This window comes from Heteronotia binoei, chromosome 13, assembly GCF_032191835.1.
Source record: "Heteronotia binoei isolate CCM8104 ecotype False Entrance Well chromosome 13, APGP_CSIRO_Hbin_v1, whole genome shotgun sequence".
NCBI lineage: Eukaryota > Metazoa > Chordata > Lepidosauria > Squamata > Gekkonidae > Heteronotia > Heteronotia binoei.
In genome coordinates, this window is record NC_083235.1 from 66,047,296 (window position 1) to 66,073,395 (window position 26,100).

The 26,100-nt window shown below is 45.9% G+C and overlaps 1 protein-coding gene across 3 annotated transcripts in view; it reads left to right on the plus strand.

The window, feature by feature from the left end:
• The first annotated feature begins 675 nt into the window (after positions 1 to 675).
• TMEM104 (transmembrane protein 104) overlaps positions 676 to 26,100 on the plus strand; it is a 495,754-nt gene continuing 470,329 nt past the window's right edge. For all 3 annotated transcript variants that reach the window (XR_009556101.1, XR_009556102.1, XM_060251932.1), the window contains exons 1-2: positions 676 to 795; positions 18,950 to 19,071. Coding sequence is in view for 1 of the 3 variants with exons in the window: in XM_060251932.1 (XP_060107915.1) it covers positions 751 to 795; positions 18,950 to 19,071 (167 nt within the window). In the remaining 2 variants the exon portion in view is untranslated. The remainder of the gene's footprint in view (positions 796 to 18,949; positions 19,072 to 26,100) is intronic.

Sequence of the window (26,100 nt, forward strand, 5' to 3'; positions counted from 1 at the left end):
GACGTTGATAGGATGGCTGTTTAATCCACCAATGATTTATCTAGTGACCCCTGCCATAATATAAGTGTACAGAATAACATCAGGAAGATCACCGCCGTTTAAATTATGGAATGACCCAGACATTCGAACTGGTTTTAGATTGTTGTTTTAAATTAATGTATAATTTCAATGTTGTTTTAAATCACCTATATTGTATATTCTATATTGTATAATTTTATTGAACTGTTGTTAGCCGCCCTGAGCCTGCCTAGGCGGGGAGGGCGGGATATAAATAAAATTTATTATTATATTATTATTATTATATGTTCTGATGCTCTAACCACTACATCATTCTAATACACACACTTGTATGACATTGAGAATGTGAATTTTATTTAAATAAAGTATTTTATTTAAGCTGTTTCAAGCATGTACTGTGAACTTTCTGCTTAGATCTTGCATTTCTGGAGTGATAAAGAACATTAGTATTGTTTGGTGTTTTGCCATGACTATGTTCTTTAAAAAGGACTATGGCTTTTAGTGGGAATTGCATAAGTTGTCATATGAGTGAAAATTTTTAGGTTGAAGTGCAAATACTAGCTGAGATCAAAGTCTCTCTTTACTTTTCATCCCAAAGAAAGCTGATGCAACATTATACTGCTACACTTGCCTTTTACTTCTCCAATAGACACATGTGATGTTTCTTTCAGGATAAGTGTGGCAAAAAGGCAGGGTTGCCTTTCCCTCTGAGGTCTGTGTGTTCCTTTCAACATGGCTGGAGGCATCACTGATACAGGGGAGCTCTATTCTCCTTATGTGAGTATTTAACATTAATATATTCACTTGTTGTTAGGTACACGTTTAGCTATTTTTGTCTGAAATATTTTGTACAGAACAGTTTCATTCGTGTATGTTCAGAAAACAAAATAACTGATGTAAACTAACATAAATAATAATGTAAAAATGAATTTAGGTAGGGTATTGGAACATGCTTCTTTTTATATTCATGTTTTTTTCCCCTGAATCGTGGTTAATTTTCAAATAGGTCTGCAAGTGATGTGTGTGCATTCTTCCCCCACCCCCTTTGAGTCTTTGAAAGGGGTGGGGAACCCACCATAACCAACACGTCTTGATGCTGATGTCTTGTAATACGGAATTGCAAGTGAAAGTACATCTTTATTTAAAACTGCTTTGTTGAACAATGCGGTTTCAAATTATAATTCATTATGTTTCTTAATATGAAAAATAGGAGTGGGAAGCCCTGAGAATAGGTGAACAGGGGGCTTCATTAGAAAATAAGGATGTTAAAGATAAGGTGCTAGCGACATTTCAAAAGCTGGGTTAAAAGTGATATCTTCAAGGAATTGGTTGAAGAACTATGAAGCAGGACTTATCTGTTGCCTGGGTGGGATGTTGCTTGGGATCCATGTGTGTTTACAGTGAGCCCTTAGGGAAGTTGGGGTGTAAGTATATTAAGTGACTGATTAATGTTTTAAATATATTTATAAGTCTTGAGGATATAACACATTATGATCTGAAGTCAGGCTTGCCTGCACTAGATGTTCTCTGTGTGGAACCATTAAGGTACAGATGAGGCATTCTGGCAGACTTCAGACAGTACAGGTAAACTTTGTTTCTTTAGTCATCCTAAGAAAGAAGTACTTTATGTGTCAGTGTCTGATATTTTTCACAAAAATAGTGCAAGTTTGGGTTGCATTTTGAAATGACATGTTGATATGTACAGCATGCTCTGTCAATGTTCAGTTTCCTAAATATTAAAGCCTAGGATTATGGGAATAAGTTTTTTTAATCATTCCACATATATAACTTTTGTTCAGTATAACCCAAGGCAGCAGTTCTGGCTGGCCTGTCATCAGGGAGTGTGGTCTAATATGAAAATGATTCCTGCTGGGCTTTTTCTACAAAAAAATGCCCTGTGTGAAACAGTGGTGCCAGGGGGTGTGGCCTAATATGCAAATGAGTTCCTGCTGGGCTTTTTCTACAAAAAAGGCCCTGACCCAAGGAATTATTGTTAGTTTCTTTGCAACAAAAATGTATACAAGAACAGCTATAATAATCTCTCTTTAGGAAACAGTAGCTCCAGATAGGATTTTAGATCTTGTGGACTATAGAGGAATTCCATACTTAGCATTGTGTAAAACTTTTCTGACATGGAAATGTAGAACTTGCGACTTTTGGTTAAAGTTGAGACAGTGAGGCCAGGAAATCACAAGCTTTTAGGATTAAATGTATTATGAATGTATGACAAAAGGTTATAAATCGTAGGTGATGCTCCTAATGTAGCTCTTCATTTTGGCTACAGGGATGAGTCATTTTTTTTTAAAGAAAAGAAATGGCTGTTTCACACAACATGGAAAGGACATGTTCATGCACATGTCTGAGGTTCCTGGACCCATGTTTACTGCAGGGGCACATGGTGTTTCTTTCTTTCTTTTTTATTATGCAATATATCCCTTTTTCAAAGCTAGTTTGAAATGCTAGGCTTGCCCTGAATGAATCCTGTCTCCTTTCCATGGCTTAAATCCTTGTGCCAGTCTGCCACTTTTAGAGTTGCAAAAGCAATAGGTAAAAAAAACAACAACCAGGACTGTAATCTTTTTTTTTAAATTGAAAACTGAAGAAAAAAACTAGTTTGGGAATCACAGATTTTCTGTTTAAGTTCAAAACTGAAAGAGCTGAACCTACAACTTTTCAAGCTCATCTCTTTTGCCTTCTACTATAGAGACGTAACACCTCTTTGTTCTCATGAGTAGCGATTTTCTGATTGCAAGCGAAGACCTGAATCTTGCTTGCTGGCACACTTAATCCATGTAAGATTGATCTCAGTCTTCAAGGGAAAATATAGACCTCCAAGATGTTAAATTACCACCTACCTTGAAGATTGAGAATTATAGTATTGAAGAGTCTTCAGGCTGTAAAGCTCTAAGAAACTGCTCCTGCCTCATTTTTAAAGAACAAAAAATGTATCCCTAGCTGTGTGTGCTATAAATCATTCTTCCATGACACCATTCTTTTTAATCAGTTAAAAGAAAACCTCCAGGGTTTCTGTCCATATTCTTTCTCTACAGAACTAATTAAGTTACGGCTAATAGATGATATATGCTGGGAATGGTACTTCTGCCTGGTTAGGTTAGAAAAACCCTTGCAAACTGAACACACTTGTGTGTCATCTTCTGGGAGATGAGTCAATAGACAAATTTCTGTTCTGATGCCAACGAGAACAGGAGGAACTTGTTCTCTCAAGGAAAAACAGATGTTTTTTTTGTGAAAAAAGGCTCCTGAATGATATTCTTTGTATTCCAACACTTGCCACAAATTCTTGGTTAATGTAGTGTATATCTTTCGTTTTCTGGGTTAATTTTATTTATGACTAGCTGGAATTGCACTGGGGGGAAGATAATTGGGGAATAATTTTCTCTCCTACTCGCCCCCCAGGCCATATGTCTCTTTCCAGTATCCTGAGACCTCTCAGGAGCTCAGCAGTCTAATCCCCATTTTAATTGACTCTGAACTACTCTCATCATTTAGCATCTCTTAGAAACAAACAGTTGTCAGGCTGTTTTGTGTTTTCCTTTTGTCACTTTAAAAAGTCACCGTTTTCTGAATATGTGGGGAGTCTCCCAAATATGTGGGGAGCCCTTTATTTCTCATGCCACTTTTCAGCCTTGAAAATCAACGAAGCATTGTAGGTTTCAAAAGAATTGTTAAAAATAGCTGGCAGTGGGGGAAGTGATATCGCCTATTAGTGACAGATGTCTAAAGCTAAATCTCTGTCCCCACCAGGATAAAAATATTTAAAAAGTAACATAGCCTCAGATGTATATTTTAAAGGATGACCAAATCCCCCTCCCCGCCAATGCTGCAAGCCGGAAACAACGGCAGACTTCTCTGCTTTTCTGGCTGCAAAAGAGGACGTCGCAAAAAGACCCACAGATAATATAAGATTGGCTATCAGCCTAACGAAAACTCTTACTGAGCTACCTGTGAATGATCTTCTAACAGACTTATCACCTGCAAAAGAATATTCTCCAAAATTCAGAGCTATGATTGAATAATAAAAAAAAGGCAGCTCCCGCAGTCAATGAGACGCTAATAAAGTCAGCAAATACCCGGAAGATTATGAAAAAGGCAGATAAGAAAAAAACTTGAATTTCTTCACGAAATTTCCTAGAACACAACTTTGAACAAGATGATTCCTGTCAGAAGAGTTGTTAGGACAGAACACCAGCAATGTTTACAGGCTAAGATTTCTTGTTTACAGGCTAAGATTTTTTTTTCAGCTCTACAGTTAGTAGTTTTTATATCTGCATAAATTTAGCGAAGTGCACGACAGGCTGCAGCGGAGCTTCTTTGTTCTATGTATGCTAGTGAAGTTATAAAGTTACACAGAGCCATTTGTCAGTTTCAAAGCGATAAAGAGTTCTTTATTTAGTGAACTCCATTCTGGACAGCATAGGTAAGAGATAGGAATAGGATCTATGCTAGCTACTTGGATGGCTGCAGGTAGAGATTGCATCCATGGTGTCAAAGATGGAGAGCAAATGCGTTCCTTCTTTGTGTGTGTGGGAGAGAGAAGTGCGGATGGAAGGAAGCAATTCCCTAAAAGTATCAGTCTACACATCAAAGGAACAGAGGCAGAAGACTTTGCCTGTCTATCTGCCTTTCTTGTAACCGCCCTCCCCACCCCCTGCCCCGAGGCTGAGGTTAAGAGGCAGAGTGTGGTCCTTCTCTTCCAACACAGGCCAAAGGCACCAATAGAAGTAGAGTGTTCTGAAGTTTAGGTGCATAATGGAGAAGGTCCTTTCTCTGGTCATCGCCCGTCTAGCCTCAGATGGTGGGAGCAACTGAAGCAGGGCCTCTGAGGATGACTAGAGTGAGCAAGTATGTTCATATGGGATAAGATCATTCTTAAGGCATGTTTCTGGGTCTAGGACAGTGGTCCCCAACCTTTTTGGCACCAGGGACCGGCCACCTGCCCACTGTGGCCCCAGGGCCGGCAGGGTGGGAGAACTGAATTTGGCCTCCCCCCCCCCCTTCACAGCCTTGCTGCCCTGTCCCTCTCCCCGCGGCGCCTCCTCCTCCCTCTGTTTTTATGATGTTAAGCCGCGGAAAGCACCTTCCGGGCTTTTTAAAAGCTCACCACCCCGCCAATCAGCTGATCTGTGGGGGAAACCACGGCGGCCGGCAACTGGCTGAACAAGCGGCGCTGCCCTCGCCTTCGAAGGCAAGGGTAGTGCCGCTTGTTCAGCGGTTGCTCGCTGCTGATGCCGTGGGGAGTGGTGAGCTTTTCAAGAGCCCGGAAGGCACTTTCCCCGGCTTAACATTGTAAAAATGGAGGGGGGAGGAGGTGCTGTGGGGAGGCTGCGGGGCGCCATGGGAGGGCAGTGAGGCTGGCAGCCCGGTTGCTGATGGGCCACAGATTGGTACCGGTCCGGGGCCCAGGGGTTGGGGACCCCTGGTCTAAGAGAATAAGAGGGCAATGCAATGGAAGAAGACCACCAGTATTTGTGGGGACAAGAAACCGGAAGATAGGGAACATGTATTATTCCAATGTAAATTATATCAGTGTATTAGGGCTGACTATATACTCCCGATCTGTTCCAGTGTCCCTGGGAGAAATAGTAGATATCAGCTAGACAAATTATTGGCGGATAGGAATAAAAGAACCACTTTATGTGTGGCAAAATTTGCTTCGCGAGCTATAAGTCTCCGGAAGCAATTCCTAAGGGAAATATCCAACTGAATGCCTTGGCTATGGAACCTAACTAGTATTCTGGAGGGAAATTATATCATACTGTGTATGTTTTATTCTGATTATTGTTTTACCTGATTGTATTTTATTAAGTTATTTGTATTTAATTTGACTGGTTTATGACCGTATTAAACTTGATCAATGACCACCAGTAATCATATTTGGAATAAATGGCCAATCAAAAGGCGCATTGGTGCAGCAGATATTGGGCATCTGCCACCTGATAAAGCACCCAACCCGCACAACCTGAGTGCTGAGGGATAAAACCATGGAGTGACAAGACCTGAGATCCATGTGGGTGACAGCCTCTGCAGGGTCCCCTTGCCACTGGTGGTGGAAGCCAGTTGGCAGCCCCCAAACTGGGTATGATGCTTGAGTGACTCCACTCCTATATCCCCATGAAGGAGTCCTCAGAATGTGGGAGACGAGCACACTGGCATGTCCTTTCCCTGTGACAGTGAAAATAGTGTAAATTAGCAGAACATGATGAACATGATACGCATAAGAACATTTTTGTCAAGCAAGATTCACAAAAAAGGAAGGGAAGGGTGGGGAGAAAAATCCGAGAGAGGGCAAGCCAGCTTGGTACCGGACTTGAGCCAGTAGGTCAACATTCACCCTGACCACTGAGCCACATTGACTGATGCAGCTGACCAATTTGTTGCTGGTCCTGCCCTGCCAGCCTGAGGGCATCACAAGGCTCCAAGCCACACTTCCTCCCAGACTGCAAGGAGCATCTCCCACTGAGTCGGTGCTGCATATGCGAATCTAGGAAGGACAGGAAGACAATGTGTTGGAAGAAAAACATCAGACACCATGTTTTGGAATAAATGACCACAGCTTTATTGATTACAGTCAAAAGGAGCATTGGGACAGCATGGGGATGGATCAGACATTAGGTGACCCACCTGCCATCTGATCAAGTAGCCCTTCAGCCTGACTGCTGGAGAAGAAAACCAAGGTGTGACAGACCTAAGGTCCATGTGGGCCTATAGCCAGTTCAGCAGTCCATCTGGAATAATGCAACCAAATGTCTGTGTCACATTATGAGAGGTGCATACCATCTGCCCTAAAAAGGGGCCACCTGTCTGAAAGAATTGTTTGGTCTTGTGATGATTTGCACCCCACAAATTTCTCAACACCCTGGGATGCTGCTGTGATGGGCTGCACTTTTAAGGAGGCTTAGAACTGCTGTACCAACAAGTAAAGGGCCGTGAAGTGTTAATTCTTCACAGAGCCAGAGAGCCTTGAGTGACAGGCTGCTCTAAGCAATCTGATTGGTTAGAATAAACCGAGCAAAAAAAAAAAGTCTTAAGAGAGTTGGATGATGAGGAGAGTCAGTCAGATTCCTTCCTGACACGTGTAATGAGATTGTCTAAGAATAGCCCTGACAGAAAAAGGTTTTAGTGCTGATGGAGTCAGATTTCAGCCTTGACTGAATGCAGTCTGAATTTGGCATTAGCTGACAGCAGTTTGAACACAGACAGAAGACTGGGAAAAAGTTTGGCAAGGAAGTCTGGGTAGTAGAGAAGACTTCTATTCAGACCAAAGGAAAGGGGATAGATCTTCGAAAGAGAGAAGATTACCTACCAGTCAAAAGGAGAGTTATCTCTAAGAGGTACAAAGATTCCTGGTATGGTGTGATTAGAAACTGCCTGTAGAGACCTCAAAAGTCAGTGAACAATTAAAGGAGAGTAGTGGTGTTCCGAGAGAAAAGAGGAAAAACCAGCCTCTGAGGGAGGGAAGTGGAAGGGGTCCGTCATAGTTGCCGTACAGACTTTATACCTGGCCAAGTCCACTTTTCAGGAGAAATCACTCTACAGCACTCAAAGTGCTCCAGCAGTCCAGACCAGAATACGAAGTATAAGGGAGTCTCATGTGAATGGTCTACAGGACAGCAGCAATGGTATGCAACAGTACCACCCCTTTTTGTGTAGGAAGATCATCCTTGCTGAGTTGTATAATGATGGCATCTGGTGTGCCATATTGGAAGACTTGATCCGTAATGATTTCCAGAAGGGCAGGCCATCACATTACTCTGTGACCCATCCAGGTGATGTGCTAGTCCAGGGGTGTCAAATGTCTGGCCCACAGGCCACAGCTGGCCAGCCCAGGATTTTAATCAGGCCCATGGAGCTCTTTTCTCCCCCTCCTCTCCCTTCTGTCCTCCCCCTTTGAAGCTCTGAGGCTGATGAAGTTTCCTGCTCTTTCAGTTCCTGGCTCTTTCTGCCTTGTCTTTGCTGGCTGCAGCAGGAAGCAAAGTTGCAAGGAAAACATGGAATGGATTTTCTATTAAGATCTCTGTGCCTGGATAGATAGGGCCCAGAGACCTTAATGGGAAACCCATTCCACATTTTCTTTGCAACTTTTCTCTGCTGCAGTGTGTTTCAATGGAGTAGAGATAGTTTCACTTTCAGCACTTCTATAGCCTGCAGAAAAACTCATACTTCCTGGAGTTGTGTCCTTGCAAACAAAGGGTTGATACTTTGAGCCAGTTTGTCTCTGCTCAGTGGACCTGAGCTAGTGAGTACTCTAATCTGGGGACCCACAGCCAAAGGGGGATATTACAATGGAGAGCCATTGCCAATTTGGTTGGGGGAGAAGCTTGCTATTGCATTGTTTTTCCAGGCTCAGCATTTTATATTTTTAATTTCTGCTGTGATCCTTGTGCTTTTTTATGTTATATTTTAAAAATTGCATTGCCAAGTCCCACTATCCCCCCCCCCCTTTTGATTTTAAACAAAATATTGCAAGCGGTTTAAGCAAGTTTGTATTTTAAGTTAAAAATAGTATTTTAATTAGGGTTTGTAGAATCTTTCGGGCTCAAGTGCCGTGTTCTACTGGAGAAAGTTTTTCTTCCAGACGTTTCGTTCTCAGCTGCGGAGAACATCCTCAGTGGCGTTGCAGCCGGAGCAGGTGCTCTGACCTTCTTGGCTGCTGTGCATTGAGATATTTTAATTGTGTTTGTCTGTGTCCTTTATAAAGTTTATATCTCTGCTACCTCACATTGCATTTTATGACACACACGGCCCCGCCCCACTAAGTCCCATTTATGTCAGATCTAGTCCTCCTAACAAATGAGTCTGACACCCCCTGTGCTAGTCAGTTGCTGAGGCCCAAATTGCAATCCCAGCCAGGCAAAGCTGCATATGAACCAGCCCAGAACTGAATACTGTAGCCCTCAATCCAAATCAGTTTCCTTGAACCAGCTGGGACTGAGATAAGAACACATAAATTCTTGTAATTCACAAAGGGGAGGGACGGTGGCTCAGTGGTAGAGCATCTGCTTGGGAAGCAGAAGGTCCCAGGTTCAATCCCTGGCATCTCCAAAAAAGGGTCCGGGCAAAGAGGTGTGAAAAAACCTCAGCTTGAGACCCTGGAGAGCCACTGCCAGTCTGAGAAGACAATACTGACTTTGATGGACCAAGGGTCTGATTCAGTAGAAGGCAGCTTCATATGTTCATGTTCAATGTGGGCCGAATGTATGTTCTTATATACTGAGGAGCACCAGCGGCCAACAGCCTGGATCCTGTCTGAAGAAAGACTCATTCTTGAAGCAACTATGGCTGCCCTGGTGCAAAATGACCCTATGCCAAAATCGCCCTGGGGGAGTTCTTTCTAGCATGACACTAGAAAATTGAGAACAAGACAGGCAAGACCCATCGGCATGAACCAGGGAAGTCCCAGGGGTGGCTGGCTGTACCAGAAGGTATTCTGACATGCATTGGGCAGGGCAGGGCAAGCCAACAGTGGTGAAACTAAAGAGGATCCAGGTCCCTTTTCCTCACTGATCTATTTTGGATCTATGCAGAAAAATCTGAAGCTGGGAACCCTGAAATGAAATATCATGGAAGACCCAAGCCTGCCCAGAGTTATCTTGGTGTGATGCTGTGAACAATTCACTGCTCCTTAAAAGGCCCATAAAAGGCCAAGGGTAAAGGCTGCCTGAAAAAGAGTGGCCTCAAAGGCATTAAAGCAAACACTGGGGAGCTGTTGCACGGACCTCTGTAAAATAGGCAGAGTGATGGGCCTGCGGGAATCAGGTACGCAAGGGGAGGCTCTTCTCCAACCCTCAGTGGCCCTTCAGATTAAGAAGGATCTTAAAACTGCAAGGGTCTTGAAAACTGTCAACTTTGCTATAGAATGAGGTCACTGATGTATGGATGCCCATGGCCCTAGGAGTGAACTCTTATTTCTTTAGGTGAGCCAAATAGTGCAATATTAAGGCCTCGAGCACAGGCCATGGCTTCTCCAGTCCTTGTGACTCGGAAAAAGAAAAAGGCAGAGACAGCGTGTTCATAGGCATGACATGCAGAGGGAGCCAGAAAGCCAAATACTTCCCGAATGATTAAATGTTGCCGAGAGTCCAGAGATCTTCTAGAAATTGATCTGCGTGCTTCTTCCTGTTGGGGGCAAAGGCTATGCCTTTCTGTCTTGAAATCAAGTTGAGTATGAGTATGAGTATCTCTGCACATCCCTGTGCAGAGTATGAGTATCCCTGCACATGTCTTGCCACATGCAGACAGCTGCTAGTATGAGAAAAAAAATCCAAAAATGTGAGCTTTCCAAGTAGGGGTGCTGTTTTGCAAACCATAAAGCAAATGTCAAACCCCATGCTGCCTGAAGCATCTCTGTGTACCTGCACAGTGTCCCCTGGTGTTAAAGGTGCCAAAGAGAGACTCCATTAAAATGGGCTAGGAAGATCAGCCATCGCATAAGATCCTCTCACATACCGTGTGTAATTCTAATATGATGATGGGGGGGGGGAGCCCCTGCTGTAACCCACACCAGTTGTGCCAAAATGCATGCGAAATTGAGATGGCCAAGTAGTGATTGTATTTCCTTTTATGTAAATTTTTTGTTGTCTGTGAGCTTGGAGAGCAAAGCCCTAAGGTTGGTAAGCTTATCTTCTGGGAGGCTGGAAGTACCAAGCTCCAAGTCAAACTGAATACCCAAATATGTCAACTTTGTGCTTGGGCCTTTGGTTTCCTGGGTAACTCCCCACCTCAGTAGTGCTGTGGGCAGTCTGTGTAGTCCTTAGCTACTCATTCCAGGAAAGTGCTGAAGGTTTCAAAAGCAGCACAGGCAGCTGAGCACCCCACGAGCATGGCCTTATCAAAGAACCAGCTGCCACCCAATTTAAACCCCAGCAAGCAGAAATCCCCAGGGTGAATGGGCAGCAGGCGGAAGGCAGACTGGATATCACACTTGGTCAAGAGAGCCCCAGGGCCGCATGACTTAATTAGATTAACTGACTGATCAAAAGAAGCATAATGCACTGAGCTCAACACAGTCGTGTCGTTCATCGAGGCCCCTTTTGGGTGTGATAGGTGATGGATTAAGTGGAATTCACCAGGAGCTTTTGTTGGCACAATGCCTAGGGGAGGGAAACCCATAAATTAGGAAACTGGGGGGCCCAGCAAATAGGCTGGCGACCTTACCTGCCTTGCGCTCTGGCTATCTTGTGGGCAACGTTATCTGGAAGCTTCCTAGCAGATTTCAGTCTGTCTGGATGTGGGGTCCCTCGGTATACAGAAACCTTTACTAATCCCTTCCCAGAGGTATTTGGCAGCAGCCTTTTTAGGGTATTTATTTAGCAGGGGTGCCAAGGACTGGAAGTGAAAGGGACTGCCAGATACATGTCCAGAAGCTGAAAACTTTAGGGCTGTTTGGATGAAGGAACTGCTGAGGACTCTTCTGCACTTAGCCCTTCTAGGAACGTTTTGTGCAAACAACACTGTTGGCTTAAGGGGATGCCACCTCAGCGAGGCTTGGCAGGTAGCATTCTGCACTGCTGAGTAGAGAGGGTCCATTTTACAGGGCAGTCTCCTACTGAGGCCCCCACAGCCCATTTGGATTCTAGCTTCCCAGGGACATTTGCATATGCAGATGAGAGGCTTGGATTGTACATAGCAATGGCTACTGGGCTGCTGAGAGCAAAATCAAAGGTTGTCAATATGTCTGTCAGCCTTCCCGGTGCCTCCCCTGCATGATGGCCACCATGAGGGTACGTGCTGTGGCTATATGTTCCAAGTCAGGTGCTAGCCACTCACAACCATCTTGGGTCCCAGTGCCTGCAGAACTAGGATTGCCTCCCACCTTTGCGAGATGGGTGCACAAAGCCTGCACCACGGAGGAAATGACCATCCACATAAATGCGCAGTTTGTCCCCCGCACACTCCCCCTTTCTCACAGAAATTGCAGGGTGACCAATTGCCCACTCATGCAACCAGCACATGCCTGAACCATCTCAAATGGTGGAAATTCCTAGCTCTGCAGACACTGATGCCTTTTCAGGGAATGAAATCATTGCAAAAAAAACCCAGGATGAGTGAAAAGGGGGACTCCCTATGGCCACAGTCATGGGGGAGTGAGGGGCTCAGTGAGGCATGGACCTGTCTCCACAGTGTTGACACTTCCTTCGGAGGCCAGATGCTCCTAGGCTTGCATAAGATGGATCATGGGGACACCTTGGCGAGCCCTGTACCCAGCCACCTGCAGCCAGGGTGTGTGGCTACTAATAGCCCAGAGGAGGGGAGGACTTACTAGCCACAGGGGGCCCATCCAGCATAGCCCATTCCCACCTACCCTTACCTCTAGAACAGGGGTCCTCAGACTTTTTAAATAGGGGGCCAGTTCACTGTCCCTCAGACTGTTGGAGGGCCGGACTGTTGTGGTGGCTGCTGTTACTGTACAAGGCCGCGGGCCGTCAGTTCTCAGTCTTCTGCATCTCTCTCCCTTCCCCACACCACACACCCCAGCCTGGGAACTCACCTCACCTCGGTATTGCCTCACACTCTGTCTCTGCCACCTCAGCCCAGTGCCGGAAGTGTGCATTGCTAACGCGAGTTTAGGTCGAACGTCACTTCCGGTCTAATTTTGCCATAACCCGGCGGGCCGCATAAACGTCCTCAGCGGGCCGCATCTGGCCCGCGGGCCGTAGTTTGAGGACCCCTGCTCTAGAATGATCTGGTCAGTTTCAGAGGGTAGAGCCTCACCAGGGCCATCCACATCCCAACCACCCTGGCAGATATTTGGATATGCAAATAAGGGGCTCAAATGGCAAACAGCAGTGGCCGCTAGGGCAATATCGGCCGCCAACAGTACAAGGGATGGGAACAGCGAATAATATGCACATTGCCCTTCCAGATGCCTCCCCCCCCCACAGCAGTACAGCAACCATGAGGTTTATTTATTTATTACGTTAAATTTATATCCCGCCCTCTCCACAAGCGGACTCAGGGCGGCTCACAACATTATACAGTACAATCAATCCAATAGAACATATAAAACCATAATTTACTTATTTCAATTTTAAAACCATTCTATGGCGCTGCTTCAGTACAATATAAGCGGTATTGAATTCTCGACTGTGATTGCCAGCATTCTATATGATGTCCGGTGGCAGCCCTTTTTCAATTAAACAGCAAAAGCCTGCTTAAACAATTCGGTCTTACAGGCCCTGCGGAACGCAGACAAATCCCGCAGGGCCCTTATGGCTTCTGGGAGGGTGTTCCAAAGTTCTGGTGCTGCCAGCGAAAAAGCCCTAGATCTTGTTACACATAACCTGGCTTCTTTTGGCCCAGGGGCGGACGGCAATTTTTTTGTCCCTGATCGCAGTGCTCTCTGGGGGATAAAAACCAATGATGCCTGTTGAGTGCCGGGTTTCACACGCACAACAGCATCCTGGGTCCCTGTGCCTACAACTAGAAGCATCTGCCCATCGTCGGATGGATGCATGGGGCCTGTACTGTGGAGGGATTGGCAATCTGTGCAAAAGTGTGATCCCTTCCATGACCCCCCCCCTCCATCTTGCAAAACCGGCATATCTGAGATCTCACCTGATGGAAATTCCTAGCTCCATAGTCATTGTTGTCCCCACCCCTTTCCAAAAACAGAATGGCTCCTGGCCATAGCCATAGCCACAGTGCCAGGTGGTTCCTGGTCCACATACCTCCCATGGTAGTGACCTTGCCAACCCTTCTGCATGCCAGAGGCCACCATGGCTCCAGCAGCTGGGCCATGGCCATGGGTTTACAAACCTAACTGAGCCCTGTTCTGGTACTCATGGCCAAAGTTGTACCTTTCGAGCAGGTGGAGGACGATGGTCTGCCACGAGCAGAAGCCATCATGCAGACAGTGATAGCCCCCGCGGTGATGGATGGCCACAGCACTGAGGTCCTCTGTGGAGGAAGGGAACTTGCAGCAGCCCTTTCAAGGATCCCAGTCTTCCAGCCCTTTCAAGGATCCCAGTCGGGAGAGCCAGTTTGGTGTAGTGGTTAAGTGTGTGGACTCTTATCTGGGAGAACCGGGTTTGATTCCCCACTCCTCCACTTGCACCTGCTGGCATGGCCTTGGGTCAGCCATAGCTCTGGCAGAGGTTGTCCTTGAAAGGGCAGCTGCTGTGAGAGCCCTCTCCAGCCCCACCCACCTCACAGGGTGTCTGTTGTGGGGGAGGAAGGGAAAGGAGATTGTGAGCCGCTCTGAGACTTTTCAGAGTGGAGGGCGGGATATAAATCCAATATCTTCTTCTTCTTCAATATCTTCCACAAGCACTACCAGCAAAAAAGACAAGAGGGCTGAGCGGTATTACAACTGAGGGGTAGGCTGTCATTTCCCCCTCTCGGCTTGGCTTCGCGAACGAAGATTTAAGAAGGGTGCAATAGTCCACGTTTGCTGCAGGCTCGCTGGTGGCTGACAAGACCAATGTGGGACAGGCAGGTCCGGCCACAGCGGCTGCAGGGAAAAGTCTGATTTAGGGTTGGTCCTGTAGCAGTGCGATTCTTCCTCAATCTCCTTTTGTCCTCAAGACCAGCTATGCGTGTGTTCTCAAAGGAAGAGACAGCCTGGTGGATGGTGTGCCTCCATGCTTTGCGATCTGAGGCTAGGTCAGACCACTGGTGATGGTTGATGTGACAGGTGCTAAGGGATTTCTTCAAGGAGTCCTTGTACCTCTTCTTTGGTGCCCCTCTATTTCGATGGCCGGTGGAGAGTTCGCCGTACAGGGCAATCTTGGGAAGGCGGTGGTTTTCCATCCTAGAAATATGCCCTGCCCAGCGCAGCTGCGTCTTCAACAGCAGTGCCTCGATGCTGGTAACCTCTGCCCGCTTGAGGACTTCAGTGTTGGTCACAAAGTCACTCCAGTGGATGTTGAGGATGGTGCGAAGGCAGCGCTGATGAAAGCGCTCAAGGAGTCGCAGGTGATGACGGTATAAAACCCACGATTCGGAGCCATAGATGAGGGTTGTCATCACAACCGCTTTGTAAACATTGATCTTTGTGCCTTTTTTCAGATGCTTGTTGCTCCACACTCTTTTGTGCAGTCGGCCAAATGCACGGTTTGCCTTTGCCAGCCTGTTGTCAATCTCCTTGTCGATCTTGGCATCTGAGGAGATGATGCACCCCAGGTAGCTGAACTGCTGGACTGTCTTCAGAACTGATTCACCCACAGTGATGCAGGGAGGGTGATAATCTTCCTGGGGTGCAGGCTGGTGGAGAACTTCTGTCTTCTTCAGACTAACTTCTAGGCCGAATAGCTTGGCAGCCTCTGCAAAGCAGGACGTCATATGCTGCAAAGCTGATACCGAGTGGGAGACGAGTGCAGCATCATCAGCAAACAGTAGCTCTCGGATGAGTTTTTCCATTGTCTTGGAGTGTGCCTTTAGTCGCCTCAGGTTGAACAGGCTGCCATCGGTGCGATAGCGGATGTAGACACCATCGTCCTCATCTAGATCTACTGCGGCTCTTTGAAGCATCATGCTAAAGAAGATCGTAAAGAGAGTTGGCGCGAGAACGCAGCCTTGCTTTACACCTGTGCCTATTGGGAAGGGCTCCGAGAGGTCGTTGCAGTGTCTGACTTGGCCTCGCTGGTCTTCGTGTAGCTGGATGATCATGCTGAGGAACCTTGGGGGACATCCTAAACGTTCCAAGATTTGCCACAGGCCTTTCCTGCTAACGGTATCGAAAGCTTTGGTAAGGTCGACAAAAGTCACATACAGACCCTTGTTCTGTTCCCTGCATTTCTCTTGGAGCTGCCTGAGAACAAATACCATGTCGGTGGTGCTCCTGTTAGCTCTGAAGCCGCACTGGCTCTCTGGGAGGAGTTCTTCTGCAATGGTGGGCACCAGTCTGTTCAGGAGTATTCTGGCAAGGATTTTGCCTGCGATGGAGAGCAGGGTTATCCCCCGGTAGTTGGAGCAGTCTGACTTTTCCCCTTTGTTCTTGTATAGGGTGATGATGATTGCATCGCGAAAGTCCTGTGGTAATTTGCCTTGTTCCCAGCAGGTGACAAGTACTTTGTGAAGTGAGCTATGTAGTACTGTGCCCCCATGCTTCCAGATCTCTGGTGGAATTCCATCAACTCCTGCTGCCTTGCCACTTTTCAGTTGCTTGATGGCTTTAACAATCTCTTCTAGGGTGGGGATCTCATCCAACTCTGTTTTCACCGGTTGAAGTGGGGTGAGGTGGATTGCTGAATCTTGAACTACGCGGTTGGCACTGAAGAGAACCTGAAAATACTCCGACCACCGGTTCAGTATGGATGCCTTGTCTGTGAGGAGCACTTGGCCGTCTGCACTATGCAAGGGACTCTGAGCCTGATATGATGGACCATATACTGCCTTCAGGGCTTCGTAGAACCCTCTTAAATCACCAGTGTCTGCACACAGCTGGGTTCTCTCTGCAAGCTTGGTCCACCACTCATTCTGAATGTCTCGAAGCTTGCGCTGGAGGTTGCTACATGCAGCGCGAATGGTTGCTTTTTTCCCAGGACAGGAGGGCTGAGCAAGATGTGCTTGGTAGGCAGATCTCTTTTTTGCCAGTAATTCTTGGATCTCTTGATTGTTCTCATCAAACCAGTCCTTGTTCTTCCTTGTGGAGAACCCGAGGACTTCTTCAGAGATCTGCAGGACGGTAGTTTTTAGGTGTTCCCAGAGTGCTTCTGGAGAAGGGTCTGTGGGGCAACTGAGGTCCTCAATTCTTGACTGGAGTTTTGCCTGGAAGGCAGCTTTAACTTCGGCTGACTGGAGGCTGCCAACCTGAAACTTCCTCCGAGGGATACCTCCTCTCCTGGGTGTGGGTTTAAAGTGAAGACGGAGATTGCAGCGTACAAGACGATGATCCGTATGACATTCTGCGCTGGGCATTACTCGGGTGTGTAAGACATCTCGAAGGTCTCTCTGGCGCACCAGAATGTAGTCGATAAGGTGCCAATGCTTGGACCGTGGGTGCATCCAGGTTGTCTTCAGACTGTTCTTCTGCTGGAAGATAGTGTTGGTGATGGTGAGCTGGTGCTCCATGCAGAATTCTAGCAGGAGGCGCCCGTTGTCATTGCAGTTGCCAATGCCGTGTTTGCCAAGTACTCCTTTCCAGGCTTCCGAGTCTTTACCTACTCTGGCATTGAAGTCGCCAAGGATGATCACCTTGTCCTCTGTAGGGGTTTTCCGTACGAGGTTGCGTAGATCAGCATAGAACTTGTTCTTTTCTGCAGGATCTGCTTGAAGGGTTGGGGCATACACACTGAAGAGTGTTGCATGCTGCTTGTTTTGAAGTGGGAGGCGCATGGACATGATGCGATCTGAGTGACCTGTTGGAAGGTTTTCGAGTTTGGAGGCAATGGAGTTCCTGACCATGAAGCCAACGCCAGAAAGGCGGCTCTCAGCCTTTGACTTACCCGACCAGTAGAGGGTATAGCCAGCACCGTGTTCTTGAAGACTACCTTCCTCAGGGAAACGGACCTCACTGAGAGCTGCTATGTCGATATTCAACCTGAGAAGTTCGTGGGCAACTAGAGCAGAGCGTCGTTCAGGGCGACCACTGCCTACTGTGTCAAGCATGGTTCTGATGTTCCAACACGCAAGCTTTAGTCTTTGCACACTTTGTGAGGCAGGTGCATGCCTTTTCTTTGTTGTTATTTTTCGACCGCAAGTAAGGATGCCCGTTGACCGCGGCTAGCCAACTGGGGTGGGGGAGACGAGCTTTGTTTAGGCCACCTTTTCTAGGCCCCTCTCCGTGTGGAGCAAGCAGTGCTGTCCCTAGATAAGGCTGCTTGGTCGTTCAGGGTGCTGCCGAAAGATGCTTTCGTCTCCGGGTTAGCATCAGGCGACCAATATCCTGAACCGCCTACATGCAGGATCGGGACTGCGGCTTCCAGTGGCACCTTCCACCTGCCGTTTCGCCCCTTGCCTATCGCTGCAGGACTTGATGCGTTGTGGGTTGTGTGTGTGGATATGCCCTTCAGGCCTGCGCAGAGGAATTTTTTAGGTGAAGCGCAGTGTGCGCGGTACTGGCTCCACCCTTTCACCTGGGGGTCATCTGCCATGGCCCAGTAAGCCGGGACGCCGGCAATGAGTCCTCCAGGTGGTAGGTGTTACATTAACGAGCTCTATCTGCCCGGGTTTGATGTTAGAGTTTTCCTTCTCTTAGGCTGACGAAGTTGGTGGGCCCAGCCTGCCCATCCGGTTATACCGCCGGACAATTCGGTCGCACCATGACGTAGCAAACTCTGTGAAAACGGGGGGGACCAGCGAGAAGGTGTTGCTACGGATGCAGTAATGCAGGAGAGGCCATTGCAGTGACCATCTGCCAGGCATAGCCAGACAGTGACCACGCGGCGTTCACTACACCGGGAGAGGAGAGGCTATGTATTGCGCATGCACTTTCCCTGGGGGGGTAGGATTCCCAGAGGGAGCCCACCCCCCACCACCCCAGGCTGTCATTTATTATTAACATAAACGCCATTTGATATGAAGGGCCGTCTTTTAAATCTTCCTGCCCTAAATCTCTCCGTGTTTTGTATTCATTGTAAGGTGAATGGCTGCTGAGTTCCTGTTACGGTGCCTTTACTATGGTGCCACCAGCCATTCACCTAACGTTATACTGGAACTGTTCCTGCAGATGATGAAGCAGAGTACACCTTTACTTATTCCAAACAGCTGTAAACAATTTCTGCTGTGCTACTTCATGTGGAAAGAATGTTAAGAAAGGATATTCTTTCCAGAAAACGGGGAAAAATCTGCATAGTTTTCCCTTTGCAGTTAGACTGATAATGACCATCTGAGAGGAAGATGGCAGAAACAATGAAATGGTGTAATAAGCAAACTCTGTACAGGGGGCAGGGACAATTTCTTGGTACCATGTATTTTGAGGCAGTGATACATTTGCTGCTGCCAAGTTCTAATACATGCAATCTCTTTGCAGGTTGGCCTGATTTATATGTTCAATCTCATAGTTGGGACAGGAGCTCTAACAATGCCAAAGGCTTTTGCTGCTGCTGGTTGGCTTGTCAGCCTCATCTTAATAATGTTCCTGGGGTTTATGAGGTAAGAGTGCCTCTTTTTCTATTTGCACTTTCCTAGGGTTTTGTGTTAGTGAAACTATGGGTTGAAACGCTTAGGGCTCTTTAGCTTGGAGAAACGTCAACTGCGGGGTGACATGATAGAGGTTTACAAGATAATGCATGGGATGGAGAAAGTAGAGAAAGAAGTACTTTTCTCCCTTTCTCACAATACAAGAACTTGTGGGCATTCGATGAAATTGCTGAGCAGACAGGTTAAAACGGATAAAAGGAAGTACTTCTTCACCCAAAGGGTGATTAACATGTGGAATTCACTGCCACAGGAGGTGGTGGCGGCCACAAGCATAGCCACCTTCAAGAGGGGTTTAGATAAAAATATGGAGCAGAGGTCCATCAGTGGCTATTAGCCACAGTGTGTGTGTGTGTGTGTGTGTGTGTGTGTATATATTTGGCCGCTGTGTGACACAGAATGTTGGACTGGATGGGCCATTAGCCTAATCTAACATGGCTTCTCTTATGTTCTTATGGCCTCTATCTTTAAGATAGGTAGGCTTTCTGTCAGCTTACTCTTATGATGTCAACAAAAATTTTGTCCTGGGTCTTGTTGTTTGGCCTTGTCTACAACATATCTTGTATTATGTCTGTTTTCTGTCAGTTTAGGTGGGGTTCTTGTATCCCAGAGCTTCCAGTCTGAGCAACACAGAAAATCTTTCCCCTGTGCCTTGATTTAGCTGTGTTGCTTCATATTAGGACTCCTTCTCTTCCTGCCTCTAGGTTTTTTTGCTTACTAATCCACTGTGAAAAAAACTGATTTGGGGCACTGCTGCCTTTCAAGTTTTAACAGTAGATGTTATTTATAGTCCGCCTTTCTCCTTGGGACTCAACAGGGATTACATAGAGTAAGTCAATACAGTCAACACAACGGGGCTTCTAATAAATCAGAGGTGTCAAACTAATTTGTTGTGAGGGCTGAAGTTGACATAAATGTCACTTTGTTGGACTGGGCCATGTACGCCATACAATATAACACCAGGTGTTGTTATTGATATTGAGTTACAAGAATTGAAAAGCCTTGCCTCTGGCTGATGTTCCCCAATAGATTGAGTGCTTTCCTTCGGTTTTACCCTGCTTGAATATTTATCTTGTCTGTGTGATCCTCAGCTTCACGGGACATTTATGCTGGCCCATTTTAATGTTCTCCCATCTATGATGCTATATGGGAGATTTAAGAAAATTTCATATTCAGACAGGTTGTGTCCGTGTGGATGAGGGAGATTGAAGACAATGATCATGTCTTCTTGCATTGTAAATTTTATGATGATCTTTGTGTTTTTTTTAAAAGAAGACTTTTCTGTAACCTTAAGAGGGTAGATCTGAAGATCGTAAGATCTTCTTACTTTTAGCCTCAAATAAGTGCGAAATCATTGAATCTGTAGCAAAATTCCTTTACTATGCTTTTAGGAGGAGATGATCCTTTTGTCCATAGATTCATCTATTTGGATTCATGCTGCTATGCCAATAGCAGGCTTGATTGGATTAGGTGTGATATGCAGAGGAGTAGAATTTGTGGCAGTATCAGCATTGGCATTGAGAGAGGAAACCTACATCTCAGTTCAGTCCAGGAGGATGCAAAGAATAAACGGACATAAGTCTGGCATTAGAAACCACTACATTCAAAAACCAGTGTGGCAGATCTAAGTGTAGCAGTTCTCCTACAAAGGAATTTCAAAGGGAAATTAGAAAGAGAGACTGCTGGATTGCACCTAATTATGAAGCTCAAGACAATGCATCTTCCTGGACTGAATTTAGACGTAGGTTTCCTGTCTCATTACCTATGCCTGCTATTATTTGGCATCTGAAATCACACCACTCTCCCAGATATCAGGACAGATGGACTCTCATTCTTGCTGTATCTGAAGAAGTGAACAATGACTCACGAAAGCTCATACCCTGCCACAGATTCCACCACCCCCCCTCCGATCTGTTTAAACTGGAGAGGGCGGTCTCTCCAAATAAAATAATGTATTGATTTCAGACTGGGCAAAATCAACTCAGTGCTAGTGATGATAATGGAACAATTAAAAAAGCAAGGGGGGAGTGGTTAATGTGAAGAAAGACAGCCAGTGAGGTGGGAGGGGAAAGAGGGAGATGTGTTAAACTGGAACATATGGAACCACAAATATATTTTTAAATACTTAAGCATCTGCTTCCAGTCATTAAACAATGAATCCAATACAAGCATTATAATTCCTAATCTTTTTGCAAGAAAATAAAATTATAATTCCTAATCTTTTTGCAAGAAAATAAAATCCCAGATAGACACAGAGAAATCTAATCTTTATTTAAAACTTTCAGAATAAGCCAAAAAAGCTTCCTTTTAATTCCTCTTTCCCCTTATCCCAATGCATCTCTTTTCCATGCCCCTTCTTTCTTTTAACATCCATATGTGTAATCAGCTCTCAAGGTAAACAGCAGAGCAGGGCGATCTTAATGTAAATTGTGCTTGCCAGAAGAATTCTCCCTCCCTCCCTGAAGAAGTGTGCATACACATGAAAGCCTGTACCTTAAATAAAACTCTCTTGGTTTTAAAGGTGGCACTTGACTCAAACTTTGCATTCTCTTTCCCTCCCTTTCTCCCCACTCCTTCCTTCTCGTCTCAGTCAGTAGTAGCAAAGAATAAAGGAGGGGGGGGAGACCTCAGCCAGTGGAGGGATGAAGACCATCTCTCCCCATGTGATTGAGGGAGATGGGTGAATGTGAGCAGCAGCCCTGGGGAAGGGAGCAGTTGAGAGCTAGTAGGTTGTGGGATGGATACAAGCCCTAGATGGGCTGGTTCCGTCCCATGGGCTGTATGCGTGACGCCTGTGCAGTGAATAATTCCAAAAGACTCGGGTTGCAAATAATCTGGAACTGAGCTGAAACAAAGCATACGTATTACACAGTAGGATCCTACTTCAGCGACAGGCAGTACAAACTATTCATAGTAGCATTGTTCACAGTCTCTAACCCTTTTTCCAGGCAGCTTTCTGAGCCTCTTGAGTAATTCTGAGCTTTTCGAAGAATAATTCTTGAAGTCCCTTGAGTAATTCAGTTTCGCATGGTTTGCAAAAAGTCAGGAGACTGGGAGCTTACCTGACCTTATCATGTAGGCCATTCCATAACACGGGGGGCACAACAGAGAATGCATGTATATGAGCAGTTTTTTTATTTTGCCCATTTACAGGAGGTTGTTCTCCAATGAGTGAAGCTGTTGTGGCAGAGCATGGTGAGGAAGGCGGCCCTGCAGATGTGAGGGACTAAGGTCATGAAGGTCTCCCATATTGAACATATGAACATATGAAGCTACCTTATACTGAATCAGACCTCTGGTCCATCAAAGTCAGTATTGTCTTCTCAGACTGGCAGCGGCTCTCCAGGGTCTCAAGCTGAGGTTTTTCACACCTATTTGCCTGGACCCTTTTTTGGAGATGCCGGGGATTGAACCTGGGACCTTCTGCTTACCAAGCAGATGCTCTACCACTGAGCCACCGTCCCTCCCCTGCTCTCCAGGGTCTCAAGTTGAGGTTTTTCACACCTATTTGCCTGGACCCTTTTTTGGAGATGCCAGGGATTAAACCTGGGGCCTTCTGCTTCCCAAGCAGATGCTCTACCACTGAGCCACCGTCCCTCCCCAATATTGTTTGCTCCTTGTCTCTGAATACTGCTGGAACATAAGTCTTGTTGTGGTAGAGCCCATGATTCCTTTTACGAGGAAGAGTGGTATTCTTTTTGCTGTCTTCAGTTTGTTCGGTCAGGGTCTTCTGTTTTGTTCTATGTGATCAGTGAAGTGGGGGAAGAAGTGTGCAAACTCATCCTAATAGTTTGAAATGTATACTTTTTTTGTGGGGGAGGGGTGATGTCTAAACAATCTTCAGTCTTCAGAGTATGCAAAATTTGCATCAGTCTGGCCAGAATTATTCAGATAATATATTTAAAGTTGTGAGATTATGAACAACAGCTATAGGCACAATTATACTATTAGGAGAAAAATTATACTTCTGCTAAAAATAGCGTCTCCAGTTGAGAACAGTGTCCCCCACTGGAAGTCAGGAAGCTAGCCTTCCTCCTCCTATTAGAGATTTAATCAGGATGCCCTCCTCTGCCAAGTGAGCAATTGCACCTTCATATTAACGTCTCTCTCTCTTAGTGACCTGGAGGAAAATTTAATTTTCCCCTGCTGAGTTGTGCATTGTCCCCTCCTTATATCATATCATATTGCTTTCACAGTATCTTGATGGCTTTACCAACTTCATTTCCTGCCCAGGAACAGAGAATGAGATTTTGCTTTGGCTCTAGGCAGGATTTTTTCAGTTTCACTTTTGGTGACAGGTTTTTCACGTTTGGGACAGGGTTTTTCCAGTTTCACTTCACTTTCTCTTTCCTTTTCCTTGTTGACATCCTATTCTTCTGTTTTCTCTCCACATTTGATTAAAAAGTGTAATTCTCTTCTCTCCTTTGCACTCACTTTATCTATTGATCACTTGTTCTTTCAGTAGCCAAAGTAATTTGTCATTGTTGTTTAGTCGCATAGTCGAGTTCGACTCTTTGCGACTCTATGGACCAAGTCATGCCAGGCCCTCCTGTCTTCCACTATCCTCCGAAGTCTGCTCAAATTCGTGTTAGCTACATCAGTAACTCTGTCCAGCCCTCTCATCTTTTGCCGCCCCCTTCTTCTTTTGCCTTCTGTCTTTCCCAGCATCAGGGTCTTCTCCAGTGAGTGCTCCCTTCTCATTTGGTGGCCAAAATATTTGAGCTTCAGCATCTGACCTTCCAGGGAACAGTCAGGGTTCATTTCCCTTAGGACCAACTGATTTGATCTTCTTGCAGTCCAAGGGACTCGCAAGATTCTTCTCCAGCACCACAGCTCAAAAGCATCTATTCTTCTGCGCTCAGCCTTCCTTATGGTCCAACTCTCACAGCCATACATTACTACAGGGAATACCATTGCTTTGACTATACAGACTTTTGTTGGCAGGCTGATGTCTGTACTTTTTATTATACTGCCTAGGTTTGCCATAGCCATCCTCCCAAGGAGCAAATGTCTTTTAATTTCATGGCTACGGTCACCATCTGCAGTGATCTTGGATCCCAGGAATGTAAAGTCTGTCACTACTTCCGTGTCTTCTCCTTCTATTTGCCAAGGAGTGATGGGGCCAGATGTTATGATCTTAGTTTTTTGTGATTTTGAGTTTCAAGCCTCCTTTTGAACTTTCCTTTTTTACCCGCAACAAGAGGTTCTTTAGGTCCTCTTCACTTTCTGATGCAATTTTTGAAAAAAAAGGCCCTGGAAGGACCCATCCCCCCCCCCCCCGAGAGAAGCTGCATTCGATCTTTCTGTTGCTGTTTTGAAGAGAGTCTTTGCCCTTCAATAAAGACCAGGCACCAAGGCTCTTCAGTCCTGGGCAGGGACCACCTACTGCAGTATGCCAATGTCAGAGTCCAGTGACCCTGGATAATTAACTGATCAATGGTGGAATTTGGAAACTGATGCATTATTACGTTCATGTAGCTCTTCGATAGTAAATGTTAATATCTGGTCAGTGTCTTGTGGCAGTTTCCAGAACAATCATTAAAGGTACCTGTTGTAGACCAGCCGGGGCACAGTGATAGTGAGGACTCCTCAGAGGAGGAGGCGCCCTGTGTAGCCAGCCCACAGTCGACAGTGGCCAACCAGCAGAGAAATGAGGTTCAGGTGTTGCCTGATTTGCAGCTGAGAGCTGGTGCAGAATCACCTCCACCCTCCAGCTCTGATCCTGCAGTTAAAGGTCAGCCACCTGTGCCTCTCTTTCCGCAGAGTCTCCAGCACCGTTGGAACATCACAGAAGAAGGCTCAGAAAAGACTTACAGGCTAGGCATCAGAGCTGCATGCTTCACTGCTCAAAACCAGGTGCCTGCAGATCTTGGAGATGAGTCTTTGCAGTTTAGTCACTGAGAAGCTGGATGCATGCATGCTGTTTTCGCCAATGACTGTAAAGACGCATGAGAGAAGCTTGTGGACATGGACACAACATGTCTGCTAACTTTGCGAAGAACTGCCTAGACTGATATCTGGCAACCTGACTGCTTCAACAGTTTGCTTTTGGGAATCCCCGGGGCTTTGCTTCTGTTGAGATTGTGAAACCTGACTTGAGGACTCCTTTGACACGGAGTTTCTGAAAATGCATCCTGCACTGTCATTACTGACGCTGCAACTTGACACTGGAAGCCTTTTCCAGCAATAACAAGCCTCAGAACAGTACCATTTTTCTGGCCAGTTAGAGAATCCCTTTCCTTAATCAACATCTTTTTTGAGCCTGAGTATATTGCACCTTAATCTGCTACTTAGAATGGTAGAGATCCCCACATAAAGTCTCCAGATGGTCAACGGCGGCCATAAATCACTTTCTGGTGACTGGATGCTTAGTTCAAAGTGAGATATCCATTCTGTAAATTCTCCCATGTGTTTCACAGAACTCTTAGGAGCAAGGATTTCTCGCCAAGCAGGTAGGAGATAGAAGCGTTATCCTTCTTTTGAGTTCGCTGGCATGCTCAGAAGGTTTGAACGTCTTCATTGAAGGGGGTCAGGGCACTGGAGACACTGAGAAGCAGCAAGCATCTTGTTCTGTTGCTTTTGACTGTCTCCAGCTTGACTTGAGGTGAAAGACTGACCCCATTCCTTCTCTGAGTTCTTCCAGTGTATCAGAGGAGATAGTGATGACCACAAATAATAGGGGGCACCAAGGCTACCGAAATCTGTGAACCCTGCTGATGATGAATATACTTGCTATTTTAACTTATTATGGCTATTGTATGGTATTTAACGTTCCAAGGTACTTACCTTTAAACAGAAAATAGTGATTCTGTCTTTCAGTACACTTTCTTTCTGGGGCCCTTTCTGTGTCTTGAGACTTAATCTTATAAATTGCTTTACATCTCTGGAAAAGAAAAGCTCTATAGAAGTGGAAATTTTTTTGAATGGAAGGCATAAACGATTAGAATAGCAGTGACTGAATTGCTTTGGTGAAAGTTTTCATGA